This window comes from Larimichthys crocea, chromosome XI (assembly GCF_000972845.2).
Source record: "Larimichthys crocea isolate SSNF chromosome XI, L_crocea_2.0, whole genome shotgun sequence".
NCBI classification, from domain to species: domain Eukaryota; kingdom Metazoa; phylum Chordata; class Actinopteri; family Sciaenidae; genus Larimichthys; species Larimichthys crocea.
Genome location: NC_040021.1, coordinates 3,698,758 through 3,723,382, shown reverse-complemented (window position 1 = coordinate 3,723,382; position 24,625 = coordinate 3,698,758). Strand labels below are relative to the sequence as shown.

At 40.1% G+C, this 24,625-nt stretch overlaps 1 protein-coding gene across 4 annotated transcripts in view; it reads left to right on the top strand.

The window, feature by feature from the left end:
• The window catches only part of trim67 (tripartite motif containing 67), a 43,067-nt gene that overhangs the window by 12,545 nt on the left and 5,897 nt on the right, over positions 1-24,625 (top strand). The window contains exons 2-10 of one of the 4 annotated variants that reach the window (XM_027283989.1): positions 7,689-7,784; positions 10,324-10,446; positions 15,456-15,566; positions 17,980-18,133; positions 19,975-20,055; positions 21,113-21,276; positions 21,449-21,587; positions 22,930-23,111; positions 23,249-23,427. In XM_027283989.1, coding sequence (XP_027139790.1) covers positions 7,689-7,784; positions 10,324-10,446; positions 15,456-15,566; positions 17,980-18,133; positions 19,975-20,055; positions 21,113-21,276; positions 21,449-21,587; positions 22,930-23,111; positions 23,249-23,427 — 1,229 coding nt within the window. The remainder of the gene's footprint in view (positions 1-7,688; positions 7,785-10,323; positions 10,447-15,455; positions 15,567-17,979; positions 18,134-19,974; positions 20,056-21,112; positions 21,277-21,448; positions 21,588-22,929; positions 23,112-23,248; positions 23,428-24,625) is intronic. The other 3 variants (XM_027283990.1, XM_019268766.2, XM_019268767.2) reach the window with 3 other exon arrangements.

Below are 24,625 nucleotides of genomic sequence, written 5' to 3'. Positions count from 1 at the left end.
TCACGAGGCGTCCACCAGGCCAGATGATATATGTAATCCCTCAGTAGTTAATAGTGCTGGATCTCCTCCCTGTTGGACGATGCCCAGGAGGCATCCCAACAGAGGGATTTATTCTAAGGTGATGATCATAGCTGAGGGTTGTAACATAGATTGACTGCTAAATTGAAAGTTTCCCTATTACGGCACATTATTCCTGACACTGCACCAATTCACCTGTCCGTCTCGCGGTCCATGTTGCCGTCACTCCCAAACAAGATCCCGAGATACCGAGAAAAAACTCCTTTGTTTGGAGCAAGCAACTCATTCCAATCCCAGAGGGAGCAATATGCCATTTTCTAGTAGAGAACTGTAGCTTTCATCCCTGTTGCTTCATACTCTGCTGCCCAAACCATCTCTGGATGTCATGGTCTAATGAAGCAACAAGGGGCAACTTTTGTGGAGTCACCCACCCACTGAAAACATGCCTGAGTGCTTTATGGTTATCTGGTGATTCTTTTGGAGGAAGTGGATTCATTTCAGGCTGTTTTTTTTCAATAGTACATCATCATGCGGAGCTTAATAAGGGAAGGTTTGATCGGTCAGGGTGAATTCCAGCTTCAGTCACACTCGTTTCACAAAAGTAGAACCTCACCACCAAGTACTTCTTGTTCTCTGGCATCAACACGGTCCGCTTTAAAAATATCATAGCCAATTCAAAAGCCCTGTTGAGAATACAAGTGTTTAGAATAATTGAAAACAGAGATAGAGGAGGACATAAAAGCTTAAAAATGCAAATGAGGAGAAATAAAAGGGGGTGGGGGAGGTAAACGGGGGGTTCAGCCCCTCCTCCATGTCCCCTGGGTATCGTTTTGACAAGGTCAACACCATCATCAACCATTCCCCCGGCTGACAGCCAAACACATAAGGGCTGCCTATTGTTCTCCTGTGGTCCACACTAACCCTCCATCTTTTGCTTGGGATTACTCGCCACAACTGTTTCTCTACAACACTGATAAAGTTTCCAAAACTAACTGAGCGTTCACTGAAAATTCAAAAAAGGTGAAAACTGAACCTGAGGTTCCTCCAGCAGTAACCTTTTTAGGACCCATTCTGATAAAGAAAACGGTTTAATCATGAGTCTGGTCATATCTGGTAAAAGTGTTCCTCAGATATACAGAATAAATGCTCAAATTCATCAATCAAATAGGATAAAACTAGATAAACTAGAGTATGAGTTGTGTTTGTGTCCTCCTCATTAATTCATTTATTCACAAGTGCAACTATGCAAACAATGCGTTTTGCCACAGGTTTAATCAGGACTCGGTCAAACAGCATTATCTTTTGTAATTAGTAACACTTTCAAGTGCTGTTAACAGGGTGCTGTTTAGGCTTGCATGAAGAAATTAATCATTAACTTGAAGATTAAGACAAGATGTTTTATTTTTTAAATAATTCACCAAGACCACAAACCCTTAAACAGAGACCACAGGGCAACTGAATGACTTGATGAGCAGTAGGTACCTTATATGGCAGCCAATGCCACTTGGGTATAAAGGGTAGAAAGGTGTTATATAAGCACAGTCCATTTATCATTTACTTGGTAATTGGTAAAGGAAGTGAACCTCGGTCTCCAGTGTATGCCCTTTGTTCACCCCACCTCCGTGTCCACTTCATGGACTGGAAACATAATTAGAAATCAGGTGTGCATCACATTTCTTCTACAAAGTATTTGGCAAAAACATTTAGTAGTGTTGTTCTTGTCGTGGTTTGTTGGTGTGTGGTGCATTTCCCAGACTACAAACCAGCCTCGCTGTGGTCGCTCTGCTGAATATTTGATTTATTACCCTCTTCAAACCTGCAGCTTTTTCCATGCTGAGTTTGGGTCTTTTTGTTCGACCAGTACCTGGTAAGACATTTATCATCATCATTATCCTCTATACTCAACATTAAATCTACTTTAAGCAGTTGTTGCATGTCTTCACTTGCTGTTCTACAGAGACGGATCCATGGTTTGGAGATCTGCCTCCTCCTCCTTCTTGCATCCTGCTATTTGTTGAGCTGAAGCGTATCAGCAAACTAACACAGCTGTGCCTCCATGAATGTCACTGGTCTCTCTGAATGTCACGGACTGAATAAATGCTCCTCTATAATAAGATAATAAGATAATAGCACTTGTCTCTGAGAGCCAGGCTGAAGGGTGCTGACAGAGGGGGAAAAGAAAAATGACACTCCTGTTTGGAGGAGTAATAAAGGATGAAAAAGGTCAAGCGGAGGAGAACAAAAGAAACAAAGGAGGGAAGAAATTGGATTTGTGAATGTACTTTTCTGCTCTGCAGGTGTGTTGCTCTGCGCTCAAATGAATTTCTTCTCATCTCTTGTTACTTTTGCTTTCCTCTTCCTGCAGGGCAGACATGTCACATCTCAGCACTGTTGTACACAGTTTCCCTGTGGTCTGCTGTAGGTTGACGCATCGTGACTGTAAGCCAAATTTAGACCTGGACACTGTGGTGACAGTGAATGCAGGCCTGGTATGAAGAACAGTCTTATGCACTGGTATATTCTAAAGGTTTTTGGAGAATTTTACTGAAGGAATATAGCAATTTATGTTAAATATTTGTACGTGATCCCTTAACCAGTGTTAGCAATAAGAAAAACAAAGGCAACAACAACAAGCCATTAGTTAATTAAAGGGGTGATTTAATAGCATTTTGTGGGTCAAGTAAAAACCCAGTGAGGGACAATTTGAAAGCAAATCAAAAAACAGCCGTCTGATTATTTAGGATTAACAAAACAAACTTTTTCTTTGTGATCAGAGCTGTAATCTATTTAAACAGATGCTCAGTTACAGCTTAATTAATTAAGACTACATGCCAGGCTTCAACTTTAATATCTGCAAAGTAATACTAGTATTCAACAGTACGTCATGTTTTCTGTGTGGAAAGCAGGAGCAGCAACACACAGCTAAGAAAAAACCCAGAACACAGCTAACGTCGAGCATGAAGCAAGAGGAAAGTGTCAGATTCAAACAGTGGAAGATGTCTCGTGTTTGCAAGAGGAGGATGAAAGAGACAGCAGGATATCCAAAAATAACACCTCATGAGCATATCGAGATGAGACGAAATGAGTAAATGTGGTTCAGTGTTTAGGTTGTGCAGCCCTGCAGTTAAAAGTTGGTTGTTGGGGGCGGTCGGTAGCGTAGTGGGTTAAGCGGCCGCCCCGGGTGTGGAGGCTATAGTCCTCGCTGCAGCCCCGGTTCGAATCCCGCATCAGACGGCTAATTTACTGCGTGTTATCTTCAGCTGTCCTATTATAAAAGGCCAAAAAAATAATCTAAAAAAAAGTTGGTTGTTGCCTTTAAGTGTAGTTCCTGTAAGGAATACATTTGAGTGTCTCGTGGTGGCAGTCATGGACAAACTGAGAGCAACGTATAGAACCGTTCCCTGCTATTGTGTCAAATCAGACACACCCGACAGACAAATGTTTAAAATGATATTCTGTAAAGAAAGGTAAGAACTGAGACTTTACTTTTGCATCCTTGAATTATACACCGCTATTGTTTGTCTCTATGTGTCAGCCTTGTGGTGAACTGGCAACTTTTCCAGGGTGTACCCTGCCTCTAGTCCATTGCTAACTTAAATAAAGATAAGCGGTTACAGAAAATGCATGGATGGCATTTCACCAACATTTATATTAGTAGTTTAAGTGAAACAGTGAAAGGCAGGATCAGGGTCATGTTCTCAGACAGGCTACATTTATGTGTTGCCCAGAAGTGGTATAGGTCGTCTGAGTGGATGAAAGTCTGCTGAAAGTTAATGAAGAAAAAAACACATTGTGTTTTGTGCTTTAGGTCACTGCAGACTTTTTAAACCAAGTCCTTAACATTAAGTTTACCATATAAATGTGAATCACGCTCTAACTGCAAAGAGCAGATGTTCTGGTAGAAAACACATTAAATATGTTGTCTGATACACTCAGTATCAACAATTTTGCAAAAATCTGTGTGTATAGATGCATCTTAACTGGGAATTATTCATGCTTTTTAGCATTTTAATGCTGTTAGAATGTTTTAAGTCTCCTTTTTGAAGAGAATTTAATGTCAGCGAGACTTTAAATAAAAGAAAACTGTGACCGCTTTGACACAATCTAACCACAGCCTGCATGCTGGGAGAGATTCCAGCTCCCCACTGTTCTGAATTAGAAAATCAATGAGTGAATAAAAGAGGTTTGCTGTTGTAAATGAGGGGGCAAACAGGCAGGTGGGTTGGATGGAGTTAAGAACTTTGACCTGATGAACAAGGCTGCAGCGACATGAATAAAGAACCAGACAGTAAGTCAAATAAGAGAGGAGGGGCTGTGCCAGGACACTCCTCGTATGGCACATCCGTCATCCTCTTGTTAGCATACACACACACACACTCACACACACACACACACAGACATAGACACACACAGACCAGACAGCTTGCTGGGCCAGATGGCCTCTTGGTGAGGAGCAGTGAGAAGCCCCACAGAAGGGTTGGGTTGTTTCATGAACCACGACCTCCACGCGTCCCTCCTCCTGACTCCGGACAGCACGTGCATAGAAGAGGGATGGACGGGGATAAGATCAGCGTGTGTGGTGTGGGGGTGGAGTGGTTATTGTGGAAATGTGGCGAGGGGATTACCCATAAACTGCATAGACTGTGTGCAGCGGGAGATTTACTTTCATATGTAATCAAGGGAGGAGTGACAGGGAAGAAATGTATGATCACGAGGTGAACTCATCATTATTCACATCTGATTCATTTGTACATGTTCTAGATTAATTGTTCAATTAATTGTATATTTCTTCATCATTCACAGATTATCTGTGTTAAATTATTGTTTTAATTTTATTCCGTTTGCACAGTTGGAAAAAAAATACATAAAAACCTGGATGGGCTTATTCAAAGCCTCGACCTAAAGTTAAAGTTTCACAGTTATAGATATCACAAAATTAACACAGTAAGAATAATATGAAAAACATAAAGTGATGACAAAGATAGTAAGAAAATGCATAAAATGTGAATATATGATGTAATAGTGTGTGTATGTGTTACAATTAAGAAATAGCAGTTGAATAATCTTTTAAACATGTTTTATTGAGATAATTTATTTCTTTTTTTAGTCCTACAGTTAAAACATAATGATAAAAAACAGAGCACATAAGATAGAATTAAAATTAAATTAGAATTAGTACATTATATCAATTCCTGCAGTTGCCTAATATATAATTGATTTACTCAGTGCTCCTTAACCATTCATTAATAATGACTCAGTGATGGCAGAATTATTATTATTATTAGTCATTTCTTGGAGAGTTTCAAATCTTCACAATCTGAATAATATAATGCATCGCATCATGTTTGTGTCCTTTGCTCCATGTGTGGCAAATACAACTATTTTCTGATTTCTAGTAACAAAAAATATAAAGGTCTCCCTGCCTTCTGGCTCTTTGTGTGTGTGTGTGTGTGTGTGTGTGTGTGTGTGTGTGTGTGCATTCAAAGAAAGAGGAGCAGGTGGAGACTATGGGTGTGGCGACTGGAGGAGATTCATCATAGCTTGGCATGTGTGTAACAGTGTGCGTTTCCTTTGTCCTGTCTTTTCATATTTACCAGTGACTGATGCACACACACACACACACACACACACACACATCAGCTGCTCTTCCTGTTTGCACTGTCCTGACTAAAGATTTGGACCAGAGCGTTTTAGACATAATTTAAAACATGTCCCCTGTTGGCTTTCCGGTCCCCCGTTGGTGAATTTGTATTGACGTCAAAGTCCACATTTGGACAGTTACGCAAGTCCATTTGCACACATCATCATCATCTGCTCTTCTTGTTTGCACTTTGTTGTCTTCATTGTGTCTTCGCTTAGTCAGCCACTCTGTCATTTCCATCTTAGTTCAACTTCCTTTGTCACAAACTGTTCAGACACAACATAAAATATCGCAAAGATTTTGTATCTGAAATCACCTGATGTCAAAGCTTTTCAATCTCTTTGCATATCTTACACACATCGTGGTGCAGGTTTGATTTATACATGAGTAGACACAATAAAATGCTACATATAAAAACATACAGTAAGAAGTGTTGTCCAAGCACAGCTGCTTTATTCAATTTAGTTTCAGGGCTTTTATTTTGTATTTTGAAGTACGCTGTGGTTGTTTAAAGACTTTTAAACATGCAGAGAAGAAGCATGACTGCAGAGGTTGAACCTGTTAATTAACTTGTTTATAGCTTGTGCAGCTACAGTTTTTTATCTGTGCTAGCAGCTGCAGGACCAAGATACACAGTATACGAGCTGCCTCTTAAGTGTTATTTTCTGTGCCGCTGCTCATCCTTTAACATGCAATGAAGGGGTTAATGAAGGGGTCCGAAGCTGCGTGAGATGCTCCATATCTTGCCCACTGGTTACATTTTATATCTGGAAATTAACTAGTGACCAATAAAATGAGATTATTCAGTCGACCTAATTAAACACCATTCATCAAAGTCATCCTGGACAGGTTATTATTGCTCCCTGACTTCATTTTTACAAGCGTGTAATCAGTAGCAGAAGGAAGATGCAGACAGCTGTTGATTTGTGATACAGAGAATATTATTATGTTATAAATATTTGTCCCCCCTCCCCGTGGCTATTTTATGGAAATTAAGCAGAAAATTGGAGGAAGTGCTCAATTTAGGGAAGAGTAAACTGAGACAATTGAGTGAGGATCAAAGAGCGTCAAACATATTAGTCTCAGTGCGCAGATCTAAGCTCTGGCTCACAAATAGTTTTCCTAAAATTAAAGATGATCTACTGTATCTAGCTTATATTGAAGAGATGTGTTGTTGCTTATCAGTTTATTAAATGATTTCTTTGTTTAATCGTGTTTTGGTGTTAGAACACTTTTATATAAAGGTGCCTTTGCCTCGTGTTGCTGTTGTTAAAAGAGTAACAAGTGAAAAAGGATTTTCTAGACTCCAGATTATGAAGTTAATCCTTATCACTAAGAGAATGCAGAGTCTCTGTCTGTCCTGCCCTGGGCAAGGATCTGACATAATCTGAGCATCCAGGGACGATGGTCTGTCGGGTTAAATGATTACATAACCGGCGTCTTAGGAAAAGCCTCAAAGCATCATCAAAGGAGAAGAGGCTTGATTCAGCGTCATCCATACAGTGTTACAGTAATATTATGTTTTTATTATGTGTAGAGGTCACCAAAAACCAACAGTGAATTCCTCAGCTTTTAATTTCAGTTGCTGGTTTCAATGTAATTTCTATTTTTGAGGCATTGATGTCATATTAAAGGAAGATTCAAGTGTTGAAAATGACCCAACATGCACCAAAAGCACCTCTATAGTTTTTAAAACATGAACGTCTGAGGCTTTCAGTGCTTTTGGGCCTCATGCTGGGGTCTATTAAGATTAGGCAGATTATAGTCTTACCTAAATTCTTGCCATGTCACTAAAAGACACGACAGACCACAAAGTTGCTCCCCAATCAATCATCACTTTGCCACTTGTAGGAAGGAGCTGCTATAGAGTATAATCAGGCTGGGATGGTTGATTGTAGCAGATTTCATTATATTTGGAGTAAAACTAAATATAATACTGGACTATTTAAGATGAGCAGGGCTTGAAAAAGTCCAACTCTTTATGTGTTTTAATTAAGTTTAACTTTTTCCCCCCCATGTGTCTCTGCAGTGCCAGCTCTCCCAGGCTCTGAACGGTGTCTCCGACAAAGCTAAAGATGCCAAGGAGTTCCTGGTTCAACTCAAGAACATGCTTCAGCAGATACAGGTAACACCGTCACACCTGTACACTTCATTCTGTGGTGATATGTTTCTTAATCACATTTGTAGCTATCTAGATGTATGTGAGGGACACAAGAACTAGAACTAGTTCCTAACTACTATCTTAGAAAGGTTTCTGAGTATATAGAGCGCAGTGGTGGAAGAAGAAGTCCCACATTTTATTTCACTTAATTAAAAACTCCATGGCTCTCTAGAAACATCTAAAAATGATCCCTATGAGACTCTGCAAAAACAGTATACAATAAAGGTCATATAGAACAGACTGTATATGGTATAGTATGCTGATGTGTAGCAGCGAAACTGGGACTCACTTATTGATTTTCCTCCATGAAGTTCTGGCTTTGCAAGATTGTACCAGGACCAATATCCATATCTGATCAGTTTGCACCGTGTGCAGAGGTCTTTACATAATTTACATCCTCACTAAGGACTAAACGCGTTTTGCTTTGCTGGTAATGGGCAATAAGCTCCAAATAAATCAGTCATAGTGAAACATTTGGACTCCTCGCTGTGCAGCAGGATCACTCCACTAAAACAAACCATACCGGCCAATCATGTGTGCTGTGTGTGTGTCTCTCTTTGCACTACTTTGTCTGTGAGAGCCAGAGAGCAGGCAGAGAGATGGATGGATAAAGAGAGAGAAAATTGTCGGAGTGCGGAATAAAGATCTCCAGTACTCATCCTCTTATAGATCTGAACTGTGAAACTCAGCAGAGCGAACTTGATTGGAAATCACTACTATCTAAGTCCTCGTCTCCTCATTATTTGAGCTCTGTGCAGAGATAGAAAGCCCCTGTGGATGCATCATTAACTGCCAACTACTGTAGTCCTCCACACAGACCTACAGTACCAACAAACCCTGCGGATTAAACGATAAAGTAAGTTGTTTGTGCCGTAATGAACGACGTATAGTTTTCAGATCTGCAGGACATCGTTTATCTGTTCCTTCCAAAAACGTTGGGAAATAACTGCACTTGACAAATGACACATCTGTTTGTTGATGTTCCGGCACAAAATGACTCGGTTACGTTTGGAGAAACATGATTGTTTTGTGTTAAAATACATAATTAAGGTTAAGGAGACCATCATCGACGTAATTACAATAATAAACTCTTGGTTAAGATCAAGAAACAGCGCTGGCTGTCTTCTGTGTTAAAGTCCATCCAGATCTACTTATTATAACATCGTCGTCTGAAGTATAAAAAGCATCAAATTAAATACATATACAAGTACTTCAGAACTACTACTACTACTACTGCTTCTGCTACTTTCCACCACTGGGTTTCCTGATGCTTTTAGAAAGAGGACAAGGTGACTGTAATGCCTGGTCTTGACATATATGTGCTGTGAACACGTCAAAATTTCCAATTTCTAATTATTACCTTGTGAATTTGTTCCTAAAAACAGAATAAAAAGAAAAAAATCTCTTTAAAAATTGAGCGTCCACATACAATTGGCCATGTATACTAGATTTTTCCGATGTACAATATGGACGTGTGTCTTGAGGGAGAATGTCGCGTGATTCATTTTTGTTTTCAGTCTGTTGAAATAATGAATGTTTGTTACTGTTTGTGTGCAAACAGGAAACAGAAATAGAAAAAGAACAGGATGTTAACAGAACAAACATTGAGCAGCTCTGTGCTGTGCAGATCTATTTTAATCACCGTGTTGATTTGATTATTTCTGACTGAAGCCCGTGATGAGGATGAGGAAGCATTTTGACCTTTTACTTAAATAAAAGTATTAATACCGCACTGAAAAATACTTAATTACAAATGTGACTGATGCAATTAAAGTTGAATACTTCCATTAATACACTTCTAGTACACTGTGTACTTCTTAGCGTGGTGCACTAGTTTCAGCAGGGTGGTGTATGTCTTCTTTTGTGGTGTCTTCTTATACTGTAAAACTATATTGTGGTATTTACATTTTCACAATCCCAGTAGTAGTCCCATCCCTTCCTCTTTGTTGTATTTTGCTGTGATTGACAGTGTGAACGCATTAATGTGCTCACGAGCAAGTGTAAGTTTGGAAGTGAGCAAACTGACACACAGCAAAAGTAACTGTAAAAGTATAATGAGGAATTAATTTGCCTTTACTTTTTATATTTTATGTTCTTTATATATATATATAATTTTATTTTATATTTTATTTTATATTTGATATTGGGCTGCTCCGGGACCAGGGGAAACCAATTTTCGTTTCATCCCATGTTTACATGTGTTGTAATGACAAATAAAACTCCTTGAATCCTTGAATCCTTAAGAGTACTCAATGCAGGAAAATGTTATGTATTCTATATATTATTACATTATTGTTACTATACTGTATTTACAATTTACTGTGGTTGGTTGAGCTCAAACTGACGCCATCACAACGCTTGTTCTCTCCAACCAGTGGTACAAAATTCAAAAATATTAATAAATAAATAATTTAAAATGATCATATTTGAGTAGCTGGAACCATAAAATGTTCCTGACTGTGAATCTGACCATGTGTGTGTGTGTGTTTGTGTGTCGCTTCAGGAGAACGGCGTGGAGTTCGAGGCTTGCCTCGTGGCACAGTGCGACTCTCTGATCGAGGCGCTCACCAGACAGAAAGCCAAACTGCTGACCAAAGTCACCAAGGAGAAGGAGTACAAGCTGAAGGTGAGACGGATCCATCTGTAGCTCGTTTAATAAAGAGTCTCAGCTCGGTAATGTTTTACTTGCCTCTGTAAATCCAGCGCTGGGGTTTTCCTAAGTCGTAGAGTAGTACATGGACGCCTGCCCAGCTTCAACGTGCCCGCCGACCGCCTGACCGTCTGGCTGATGGCGGGGGTTGTTTGGACGGGAGCCCCAAGGACAGCTGTTGTCATTATCTGCAGGCTGGGGACTGAGATGTAGCCAGAGGGCAAAGAGCTGGAGGCTGCTTGTAGATGTCTGATAAGCTACAAGACATTTTTACATGAATCAATATTCAGGACACTGAATTTTTTTTTTTATGTCTCATGAAATCACAGACTCCTATTCATGCGAAGACAAAAGGAAACAGACAAGCAAAGAGGTCAACGCTCAAAACCAAACTTTGCATATGACATCTGTCATTGGTAATGATTTTACAGACAATATAAGGAGGCACATCATAGGAAACACAATGTGAAATGTCTTTAATTTAAAAGAAAATAAAACAGAACAAGTAAACAATTAAATGAAATCAAATTAAACTACAGAGAATGACAAATGATAAAACAATGATAAAAACTGTCAAATAAGAAAATTGTAAAAGTACAAAAATAAAGCTGTCTTTATGTTTTAAGAAGTGTTTTCAGAGATTTAAAAAGTTTTGAAACCTTGAAAACAGTGAATTATAATTATAGTAATGAAGAAACAATTATATAAAATCAATTTAAATCTGTGTTTTTATATTTGTCACAACACTCTGTACATTTCCTCTAACCCCGCTTTCTGTCTTCCATTCCTCTAAAAACCTCTGGACTAAATCACAGTTTGGCAAAAATAATATCGGATTATATTGAAAAGGCTGAACGTGGATGTCATATTGTGCAAATATAATTTTAACCAGGAATCTTCACACATATTCGTTTGCACTTTTCACGCCACATCTACACCTCAGCACGGTGTTCATTCTTGGACGACTCCAATCACAAATGTAAGTTATGTAAGCGCAGTTCCAAAATTGGAAGTGGAAGGTTCAAGCTTAAAAAGACGGATCTATTTCAGTCAGTATGTTCTGACTGTTAACTCACCTTTTTGCCCTCTTAGAAACCTTTTGATCTGTTTTTGTAGATACAGGTGTGACCAGACACAAACCAAAACGTAAAAATAAAATCTAAAGACTGCCTATACCAAAAATCCATCCATTAAAAGTAACATATTTTATACTTGATGTATTTCTCTATTGTACAATAATGACGACAGTGTCTGACAGGGAAGTAAACTGCTGCCGACTGTAGCTGCTGTTAGCTCCATTTGTTAGCCAGGCTTTGTCAAAAACTGTTCATCATGGGTCCGACTATGTTAGAGGTGTGCAATGCTGAAATGGTGTATTACTCCATCCAACTAAACCTTAAAGCCTCGTCTTAACCCTCAAACAACCTGATGGACAAATATATCCACGTTCCAAAACGTCCTAAAGGTCTTTAACCGTGTCCTCATTAAGATACACATTCAATAGTGCACACACAGAAACGCACTTTACCATAATCCAGCGGCTGATGGATTAATATTCACTTCTCTCTGACTCATACAGATGAGTGTTTGTCTGAGTCCTCCTATGAATGAGATTAGGGTTGAAGTGTGAAGCCAAAACTGTCATTTTTATTTTAAAATCAGACTTGCCAGTTTCATACTGTTCTTAAATCTGAACTTCAGACTGACTCATTCCAGCGTAAAGTCGATTAAAACTAACAAAGATTGGACAAAATTTTGCTGTACCCTGACCTGAAATGTGCCTCGTATCTCAAATCTGGGCTCGCATTAACATGTTTCAATATTCGCGGAGGAAGAGGCTGACGGCACGTCTCAGCGGGACAGAAGGAAATTGAAATAAATCTGAGATTTGCTCAGGCTTCACGCTTCATGTTGTTTACACAGGAGATGAGAGCAACCTGAATTGAAAAGCTAATTTTCTCATGGTAAATAATTTGAGTGTCTGTGTGTGTGTGTGTGTGTGTTTAGCTATAGGTAAACTCCATCTGCATGGCAGCATTAAGGCGACACATAGCTATAAACGCTTTAATGACCTTTAATTGACATTTTATTTGTTTCTTAATCCTAAATCCTTGAACAAATCCAAAAGCTCTGTCGCTGTGCTGAAATCCTGTTTATTTATTACTGACCCGATGCTTTGTTGTTTCCTGTTGCTCTGCACGCCTCGTGTCTTGAAGTCTTGAAGAATTTCATGTTTTATTTCAGTTCCTGTCTCTCCGACACGTTTTTTTTTTTTTTTTTTTATCACTTCACTTCACTGGTTTCAAAACATCTTGCCAAAGGACTGCAGCTGAAAGTTAGCCAGCTGGAGAACGAGATTAATGCGTGCTGTCTCCATAAATAAATAATCCAAACATTTTTATACATACACATCCAAAAATATAAAAACAGCTTGACACTTGGCTGTGACTCAGGAGGTAGACTGCGTCCTTGGGCAACATACTGAACCCCAAATTGCTCCCAAAAGTTGCCCCATCGGTGCATTAAAGCAAAAGACAAAGCAAATAAAGGATACACACACAGATGAGACATTAATCAAATGACTGAATAAATGTATTCATTCGTTTTTATAGAATAAAAACAAATAAAAATACATAAAACTTATCAGACATGAGGATATATTTGCATGTACACGGACGCGCTTTAATCCTCTTTCAGCTGACTCTTCATATTTAAGTTCATACAGCGGCTGACAGGTGAATAATTAACTGTGAGCTCATTAACCGTCAAATAAACGAAGGGTATAATTCCAAAGACTCTGTCTAATTAACTCCATTAATCATTCAGGCAGCCGTTTGGTTAACCGTGTAATTAATTATCGCGGATTCACCAACATCAACAAGACGCTGTCTGTCAAATCTCGTGCTTCACCTCTGAAAAGTTGATGTATGTGTACATATATACGCGCCGTGTACGGGACGTGTTATGTATTCATGTATCTGCTGTACTCTGAGCGGATAGTTGAAGATCACCGATCAGCTGGAACGTGGTGCAGGTGTAAACAAAAGGCTAATAAGGCGGTGACAGCTCGCTGAGCCTCAATTAGACTTGAACGATTGGTTGTGACACGCGTTCAAATCTCATTTCCATCCCGCTCGGAGTTCAGCCAGCAGACAGCGTGTACAAAAACAGAGCTGGATAGTGAAGGAGGGAGTCACACCTCACCTCACCTCACGTCATTCTGTCAGGTAACTCACCTATTGTTCCAGCCAGGTCCAACCACCTGCTAACCTGCACACCTAATCACACTCTACTAGTATATATATGAGGAAATGATGCCTGAGGAAGAGCGCCAAGCTTGCCCTGAAGTCGCCCCGGGTGATATTGCTTGTGTCTGTGTTAGTTTGAGCTGAAGACAACAAGTTTGAAACTGAAAGTGAGTTACCCAGACATCGTCTCCTCAACTCTGCTGGAGGCTAAATCACTACTACTGCAACACACATGAATTTCCTACCAGACAAGTCAGTGATCGAGTTGTATTGTGGGTAACGTAGGAACCAGGTGTAAACAAGAGAGATGAATGTGTGGAATAAAAAAAGAGATGATATCTGCTGCTTCTGCATCGATTTTAATATGTATTTTTTATCCTGCCCTCCACTCCATGATTATACTCCAGGTATTATAACAACATGCTGCCTGAGTGGGTTAAGCGGCCGCCCCGTGTGTGGAGGCTATAGTCCTCACTACAGCCGGCCCCGGTTTGAATCCAGCATCGGACGGCTAATTTACTGCGTGTCACTCCTCCTGTCTATCTTCAGCTGTACTATCATTAAAGGCATAAAAGGCCAAAAAAATAATCTTTAAAAAAAACAAAACAAAACATGCTGCCTGAGGAAGAGCACCAAGCTTAAAAACTTTTCATGTGTTCTTCGATCTATTAAGCATTTATATATAAACATTCAGCTTTCTTACTTTTCTACATCCTCTTTTTCTGTGGCCTCCTAGTAAACTTTACAGCTGTAACATTCAGACCACTGACAAAAGATGTGAATAACACTGACACGTTATCATGGCTGGGATATATCAGCCAGAAAGTGTTGGGTAAAGTATAAAGATTTGAGAGACTTGCAGCTGTTGTTGGGTGTTTCGGGTCTGCAGTGGTCAGATCCTGTCAAAAGTGTCAAAAGAAAGGGGGTGAACCGGTGACCAAGGCTCATTGATGCACATGGGAAGATAAGGCTAGCTCACATCTTGGTGCCGGATACCACAGCACGCTTTCCGAGGTCTGGTGGAGGCCGTGCCTCGATGGGTCAAAAGACATATAAGAGACATATATAACGGTTTATTTCCACATACACTGCCAGAGCAATCACAGTCTTTTTGTCGGCTTCCAGTTTTTTTAACTGTGGACACTGAACCCTCCTGATTGTGCTCGACTTGGTCGTGCCGGTGTGCTGTTTTATCTTTTACAGTAGCATGGATGGACAGTAATCCTGGTTAAAAGGAGGTGCAGGTGACGATGATGTATGATGTTGTATCTTTATTAGCTGAGAACAGCAGCAGGTTGGAGAGACGCTGCTGTGATAAACAGCAGAGTTCTCTTTTTGGATTCAGCCGTGACGGCGCGTGTGAACAATGTTTTCATCAGTCTCTATCATTTATGATGCTGTTGACGTGCGTGGCTTTTTGTTTACGCGCTGCACAAAGCTGACTGGTCTGGTTTTTTGGAGTGCACTTATTTATTATCTCGCTGCAGATCCCTGCGTCCTGCATCGGCCATTTGATTACTGAGCTGTTAAGGGAAATGAATAAATTCTCTGAAGCCAATAAAAGGGAATTATGCACTTTACACAAAGTGTGAGCAAATATATTAAGACTGTTTGCTGGTGGCTGCACTCTCCATCCTTTGTTCCTTTGTTCTGGGGTTTTTTAAAGCATTGAAAACGTTACAGAAGCTCTACACCGTAACATTTACAACTCATTTCTCTGATCTGTGTCTTTGTCAGGTGGTGCGCGACCAGATCACCCACTGCACCATGAAGCTACGTCAGACCACCGGCATGATGGAGTTCTGCCTGGAAGTCCTCAAAGAGAACGACCCCAGTGGATTCCTCCAGGTACCTGACCCAGTGTGTGTGACTTGCTGTCCTCATTTAAAGCAGATGGATAAAGTAGCAAATGCTTATTTTCCTCAGCTCGAAAGGGAACTTCAATTTTAATCGTTCCCACCCACTGTTTAACTGATCAAGATATCAGTAGCTCAGGTCTTTGTACATAAAACAAGCTATAGTGCTCAGATTTAAGTCAAAGTCACTTTGTTTGTTCTGAGCTCATTGTTCCTGTCAGTTTCACCAAAAGCCTCACAGTCACGCTGACTCATCGTGTCACTGTTCTGTCACGAGCGCTCACATCTGACACCTTCTGCATGTTTATATAATCAATCACAAAGCTCGAACGCGATAAATAAATCTCCATTTTCAAACAGTCCCGGTAAAACATGCAGAACAGCTAATGAGAAGCCGGGCCTGAAAGGGTTAAACGAGGTTTGTTTTATCTCTTTGTTATTAACAAGGTCCCCGAAGATACTAAAACCTACAGTTAATGTATCCTATGTGCAAGTACAAAGCATGCAGCCACAGCCTCTGTGGTGTTGAACTATAAATTATCATGGAAAAATGACATAAAACAATAAGTGTTCTCGGGAACAGAATCTTAAGAGATGTCTAAATTAATTCACTCGTGTTTAGTTTCTGCTGATCGTCACAGAAAACAAGCACCAGATCTTCTCTTTTACTTCAATTAAGGCTACGGTTTGAGAGACCGCACACAGTATGGGGTCTTTTTGTACGTTAAAAATATCTATTTTATGTGTATTTATAAACAACAATGTGGATGTGAAAGTTCAAAGGCAGGAGGAAGCCTGAAAACTTCACTTCCTTTGAACTAAACAGGACAAATCAGCTTCGCAGGGAGCCTCTGATATACAAAACACACACACACACACACACACACACACACACACACATGCATGCATCAAGCTTTCTTTACTAATTCTGCAGCTGATCTATTTTGAATTGACCCGACATGTTTATCTATCAGCAGACTCAGATTCTCGATAGATGATCAATAGTTATTGATCCGTGCATGTTACTGTAGGTCAAACTGAGACAGAGGTCAAATGTGTGACATTTGTACCTGCTCAGAGGAAAGTGTCCCAGCACGTGGACATTTATATTTATATTGGACATTTCTATATTTCCAACGCTTTACCTTGCTGTCAGACTCTTTTTCTTTGGCGTAAACACTGTATCACGTCTCAGTTCAGCTGTTTGGATTGGTTACAGCGGCACGGCCGGAAAATTCAATTTTATTTATATAGGACCAAATAATAATAGAAGTAATGTCATGACTCTTTCCATATAGAGTAGGTCTATTTCATAATATTATTCACAGATACAATAATTTAACAAAAAATCTGTAAAATCTTGTTTTGTGTCTGGAGTTTCATACTTCTCTTATTGAGTCAAACATAGGTAACATGACTATGGCATATATATGTAAAACTATATCTAAGTATTCGTTCACACAAGGCTTGTTACTCTTATAACATGAACTATTTACTTATTTTTTGTAATAAACACAGTTGTGGTCATTTCTATATTTTGTCACCCTCCAGTTCGTTATTACATCATTACTAGTTATACTAAAAGAGGGGAAAAATGGGTTGATTTGCATTTCTATTCCTATTTCTACCCATACAGCGAGGATCGAAAGAGCCGATATCAAATAAACATGAGGCTTAAATGGCAAAGAAGAAGAAATATTCCCAACGGACAGCAGAAACATAAAGAACCCGTGGTGTTTTAAACTCCTCCAGCCTCTCAGCTACATCGACGGCTGTTTGAAACACACATAATCATATGAGACGAAGTTCTAGTGTGTGTGTGCCTTCTGGTTATGAATCATTTCTCCTCCTGGAGAGAAATAAGAGTGAGGTGAAGGGGAGAGACGAAATAGAGATCAAAGACACTCCTGAGGGACACACACACACACACACACACACACACACATGCTTTCTATTTCATCTGAATATTTTATGATGTATTGATTATGAGGTTCTTTATGTTGCCTGCGCCTAAATCCAAACTAAAGGCTCTTAAGGAGCCACAGATGGATGTCAGGGCTAAGTTCACGAACGTTTGTGAATACAGTCTGAAATGAAGATAAATGAAGCAATTTATGTTGTAATGCACGAAGATATATTTCCAAATCTTTGGCTCATGTTTGGCCTTTAAAAAAAAAAAAAAAGATAGCAGAGCTGAGTGCAGTTCAACATAATGCATACACTCGACTTTGTTTCTCCTGAGGCAGTGAAGCTCTTTCCGGCAGACGAGGAGTCTAATTCTCAGCCTTAAATGTTTGAACTGCACTAATGCATGCTTCATTTCACTTGTCAGACAATATGTAATGAAGCTAAGCTAATGGAACAGATCCCAGCCTGCACACTTTAACTTCTCCACGTTTGTGTAGATCTCAGATGCTCTGGTAAAGCGGGTGACATCGTCTCAGGACCAGTGGGTGAAAGGCGCTCTGGAGCCCAAAGTAGGACCTGAGTTTGACCTCACCCTCAGCACCGACTCGCTGCTGCAAACCATCCTGATGCTGGACTTCTGCCAGGGCAAAGGTGAATATAAAAATCACACACTTCCTCTTCCATCTGCTGCTCAAGTCCTGTTTTAAAACCCATTTTACAAAACAAATTTACATTTAAGTCATGCATACAGAATTTATTCAGTTTTACTTCTCTGTCTGTGGTTTACATTTCTTGTTTTTTAAAGTACTGCACCGATTTAGTATTCATGACTTACTAGTCCATGACATATGTACACATATATGTATAACATACATACAAACATACAGTCCATGGATCAAGCTTCAACAACACAGTACTTTTACTTTAAAATAAAAAATATTCCTGTATTCTCTGCTGGTTTCACTAGTTAACGAACAAATGATCAAATATGTAAAGCAGCAAATTTAGGTTAATGAAATTATGCAGCGGATCTTCATCTGGCAGCAGGAACAACACCAAGTAACCACAGTAACAGCAGGTTTTTCTGATGCTCTGCTGAAATTACGTGTACGTCTTTTGTAATACAAAGTGGCCGTTAAAATTTTATTCGATCAGACTTTAAAGAGCTTCCTCCTGAGCCACAGCACACTTTATAAAGCTGTCTTCAGAGGCTGTGTGGGACCCATGTGTAAAATCAGTAGATTTCCCCTTTAAACTGGCTCAATAAATAAATCAGCTTGCACAAACAACACAAACACCTTCCCACCTGAGGCAAAGAAAATACCCCCATGATGATGCATTTGATAACGAATAAACAACATTTAATTTCCGCCCCTATACGACAACGTGCACGGCTGATTAGCTATTCATTGGCTGTTGCTACCCAGCAACCAGTTGGCATGCATTAGTGAACACACCATCCTTTACATTCATACCGCTGCAGTCCCAGTGATTACCCAGATGTTTTGTTAATGTACATTAAATCAGCACAATGCATATTTTATTTTGACGATGCTCCACGGAGAGATCGGGGCATTTTCCTGTGCAGATGTGGATTTAGCCTTTACTAAATATAAACATTAAGACTTTTCATTACCTGCAATATTTTGTTTGAGTATTAATTGCAATCCATTACAAATCATCTAAAAGCATACGCAGTATATTCAATACATAAAATTACAGTTTAGTGCTGTGTAGTTAATAAATATTGCATAATAATGTGATACCCTCTCATAATGGGAATATATGCTCATAATGCCTTATGGGAGCCACTACAACTAATCTGTTGAACTTTATGAGAAAACATTTTTTGTTTTTTAAAATCTGTAACGCCTGTAAATGAAGCATGTGACCTGGTTCTGCAGGTCATATCTCTGTATATTAAGTTTGATTGAGTTTCTGTTGTTCCCTTTAGTTGCTTGCTTGAGGTAAAACTGGCTGAAACATTTATGCAAATGAAGCTGTGATACCGTCACATATTTGAAAATACACACTTAGAGTTTCATTCATGATCACGCCTTTATGTTTGTACACTTTAGTCTCTGTATAATTTCAGCGTTTTCCGATCAAATATCAGGTTTTTGTATGAAAACTGCTATTGTGTCGCAATATGCAGATGATACTGTATTTTACATGAATGAAACTTTGTGCAATGTTTACATCATCTTTCAATTGTAAGAGATTAAATGTTAATGAATTAATGTTAATGAACCTACAAATAATATAAATCAATATGATAAGTATTAGCTTTGCATGTAATTTGCACAACTTTAGTGACTTTCTGGTCATTTTGGTGATACCGCAAATACTTTTCGCTGCTTCAGTGAGTCATGTTTCTAATGCAGTCACTCTAAATGTATCTGCTGGCCTCACACTCAGTTCCAGCTGCTTTCATACATTTTATACACCCTCTTCTGTCTATTAAAACTTCCAAACCAACGTCATATTTCCAGATGTGCAGGAGAAACCGTTATTGAAACAAATGCAGGCAGCAGACAGTGGTGAGGCTGAGATGGAAACAGACAGCCCAGGAGGTATTTCAGAGACTTTTCACAGTTTAATCTCTGTTTTCCCTCCTTGAATTTATTTTGTTACTCCTTCCTCATCCCTCAGCCCCACCTGATAGGCTTTCACGGCCATTCTGGTTGGAAACTCACTGGTGTTTTTGTCCCACAGCGTCTCTCTGGTCTCTTTCCTCTGCATGGTTATTGTTTTCCAGCTCCTCTCCAATGAATGCCACCTCTGCAGAACAGTGCTGCCTTCACTGGAGCACAAAAATCTACAGGAATTTGTTGCCTGAAGTACTTCTCTGTTTCCTATGGTAGTTTTTTGGCTACTAATTCTTATAGATTTAATCATTTTATCATTCTTTCACTCAGCTTTTCATTCAGTGTTCTAAATATCTATTATTGTAGTAATGCAAAACACATAAATAAACACAGAGGAAATGTTTATTAAACATCTCCCAATGACTTTTGCCCTATTTGTGAAAATATAGTGAGTAAAAATGGTAAAATGATTATTGCTATTGAATTATAATATAAAATTTGATATATCTTCAGTAAAATATGTAAAATATATCTCTTATCTCATGGTTGTGGATGAATCAAAGAGGTACTTTGGCAACAAACGCTGTAAAAAATATTGAATTTAAGTACTGATATTGATACGCGTATCGATCCCACTATGTTGTTCCCTCTGTCGTGACTGCTGCCTTTCCTCTGTGTCTTCATCGGTCCAGACAGATCCGATAACAAAAAAAAAAGAAATGATATGAGATGTTGAACTGTGTCTAACCCTATGTACCATTCACACTACCTCAATATACTGTCTTCACATGGGCTACACAAAGCCTGCACTGATTCCCAGCAGTTGCCCTGTAAATGAACCCGGAGCTTTTCTTTATCTCCCCCTAGATCCACATTAAAGCTCCTCTCCTCTTTCTCTCCCTTCAGTTTGTTTATAAGCAGCCAGCCAGCTGACGACATCTCTCTGTTTGTCTTCCCTTTCTCGTCTTCTATCCATCCCCTCTCAACCCCCACCCCACAACATTTACAATCTCATCCATCTATACGTCTCCCCCCCACACAGTGGAGTCTGGACCCTCGGTGCCGGGGGCTCCACTCCTGCAGCTGGAGAAGTGCTGCACCAGGAACAACAGTGCCACACTGGCCTGGAGGGTGATTGCGCCCCCTGGCAGCCCCATCGAGGGCTACATCCTGGAGCTGGACGACGGCAACGGAGGACAGTACAGGGTCGGTGCCTGACTCTGATCTAATCTGAAATGCAGTGCATGTCTCCTCTGTAGCTAGTTTGAGCGTGTCTTATAGATATGTTTGGTTTGGTGTGAGTCCATGCAGCAGCAAACATACATGTGCATGTACTTTATCTGTATTTGTAATGATGTGAATGTGTGTGCGCTCCCAGGAGGTGTATGTGGGGAAGGAGACGGTGTGCACGGTGGACGGCCTCCATTTTAACAGCTCCTACAACGCCAGGGTGAAAGCCTACAACGCCATCGGTGTGGGGCCTTACAGCAAGACTGTGGTGCTCAAGACCTCTGATGGTGGGTAGCATATATATATATGAGTTTATGTGTGTGTGTGTTGTGGCTTTGCTTCCAGTTTGCTGGTTTGTGTGACTGCAAAAAAGGACAAAATCTGTCTAATGTCCTTTGACTGTCTCCGTTTTTATTGTTTCTTCAGTTTTCTCAAACAATGACATTTATTAATTTGTAAAATTAATTAGAATCTGCAGTTTTTTTTTAAGGTAAAAGCAGAAGAACAAGAAACATCATAGTGTTTTATACTAGAGGACACATGCTGAAGAGAGACGAGGAGAACTGAAAGGACAGAAGAAGAGAGGACAGGGTGGGAGAGGAAAGGCAGACTAAAAGGAAGGAAAGGAAAGAGCAGTGGAGAAGGAAGGAGAGTAGGGTAAAGAAAAGGAAAGAGTCAGAAAAGAAAGGGAGAAAGAGAATAGGAAAGAATAAGAAGGGAGTGGACAAAGCAAGAGTGGAAAAGAAAGAATATGAAAGGGAAGAGAAAGTAGAAGAGAGCAAAGTGAAGAGAAGGAAGGAAGGGGAGCAGAGAGGGTAAGATGGGTGGAAGGAAAAAAAGACAATAGGAAGGGGAGGAGAAAGAAAGAAAGAAAGAAAGAAAGAAAGAAAGAATGAGAAGGAAAGGTAAAAATAGGAATGGAGAAGAAAATAAAGGAAGAGAAAGGAGTCTGGGAAAGAGGAGCAAAACAGACAATGACAGTCTTTCATAATCGCCACAGTGGGATGAGTTTTCCTAAAACACTACACACACACACACACACACACACACACACACACACACACACACACACACACACACACACAATAACAATGGACATTCAGTCTGTTTTCTGACTGATAACCGTTCATCCCTCCTGCCCTCTTTTTTTATTTCTCCCACTGCTCATTGCCTCACTGTAGCTTCCTTTCAGGAAGGACATTATGTGATGTGACTCTTGTTGGCACGACAAGTGAAAGAGCTCTGGCTGTAAAACAAACACCGATTTTAATGCACCGAAAAAAGAAAAAAAAAACATTTTGTTGTTGTGTGTGTTTATAAAAAATGGCTGTGTCACTTTATTCAGTCGTTTATTCAGCATGTGATTGTAGCATGTCTGTCCTCAGGCCTGGATGTTAAATGTGTTTCAGCCTTTAGTGTGTGTGTGTGTGTGTGTGTGTGTATGTGTGTTACATTATGATTTCCATACGCTGGAGTCTGTCTGTAAGAAGCCAACTGTCATCATACGTATTCAGTGTTCACATTAATCGCTGGCTGAGATTCTTCACTATCTGTTCATTAGCTCGTAATGTGCTTGGTGCATGAAGGTGACTACTACGGGAAATGCAAAAGTTTTTTACATTCCAGCAGCATCGAGATTAGCAGGCGGCTGTGGCGTCTCGACTGATGGCTGTTTCCTTCCTACAGTGGCTTGGTTCACCTTCGACCCCAGCACAGCTCATCGGGACATCGTCCTGTCCAACGAAAACCAGACAGTCAGCTGTAACAGCTACGACGACCGCGTGGTGCTGGGAACCGCTGCTTTCTCCAAGGTGAACACACACACACACACACACACACACACACACTTTTCATGCATGCATCAAATTTCTACGTGACTAAATCAAGTTTCCACGCCAGGATTATTAAAATTTATTCAACTTTTTCATGAATCATTCATGAATCTCAGGGCACCCACTACTGGGAGGTCAGCATCGATCGCTATGACAACCACCCGGACCCCGCGTTTGGCGTGGCGAGGATCAACACCATGAAAGACATGATGTTGGGGAAAGATGACAAGGCGTGGGCCATGTACGTGGACAACAACCGCTCCTGGTTCATGCACAACAACTCCCACACCAACAGGTGGGTGACGCACTGTACTGCGTGTGAGGCCGATTGCAAGGAGGTTTGCATGATACAGTCGAAAGCTCCAGAACAGAACTCCTGTTTCCAGTGTCAGCTTTGTTACTCTAAATTCAAGAGGAGAAATTCAAATATAATTTCAAGAAGAATTGAAGAATATCTTCAAGAAAAGGCACCCCAACCACCCCCACATTCAGAGTTCCTCTTCTACATATTTTAGGAAAGGTTGCCAAATGATGCAGAATCTGCCTGGCAAACCTTGCAGTGTGCGTTTAATTTATTCTATGTTCATATAGTGTAAGATGTGTCGGGTCCACTGCAGGATTAGATGGTGTACAATCAGTGAACAGAACTCCAGGAAACCACCCTGGAGGTTATTCACAGAGCAGACAAAAGTTAAAAATCAAAAAAGTCAAAAGTTATAATAGGGCAGAGATCTGTAGTTGCCTTGAGGATCGCTGAGAGTAACTTGAACACAGAGAAGAAGAACAATAGGCTGCCACCAGCTCCACGCTTTCGTCTGAACACGATCACTTCTGGCTCCAACGTTTTCCACAAACTAATGGTCAGTTTACGCCCAGCAAAAAAAAACCAAAACGATAAATCGGCCAGTTCGTCGAACTTTTCACACCTTATTAGAAAGTGTGACTCATCCCTTGAACAGAACTTGTATTTCAAAGAGAACAGCAGGAGACAGACTTTCATCATTATGTGTTCCACAAACACAAACACACACAGGATAATGATACATACACAGGATAACAGAGAGACCCCCGGGATTCATACAATACCGACTAACAAACAAACACAGGGAGCAGCAGCAGAAGGAGAAGGCTGCAGGAGACATCAAAACATCTGCACCGACTCTCTCTGTGTCACAGTGAAACTATCAAACCCTCATTAAACTTTTATTTTAAAGAAAATGGCACAGAAATGTGCAGAACCTCTGACGTCCTTCCCTTCTTGTGCATCCGGACTGCAGATTTACTCCAGCGTTCACGTCTTTAATCAGCTCGTGTCTGTGGTTCCTGTTGTTATTCACCACATATTGATTTCTCCAGCTCTCCCTCAGTCCAGTCCTGAGGCAGGCGTCATGTGTTTTGTATGTGCATGCAGTGTAGAGACACATATACAGCTACCTGATGTTTTACAGAGGTGGTTTCACACCGCGGCTCTTAAGCAAAAACACAATTTCATG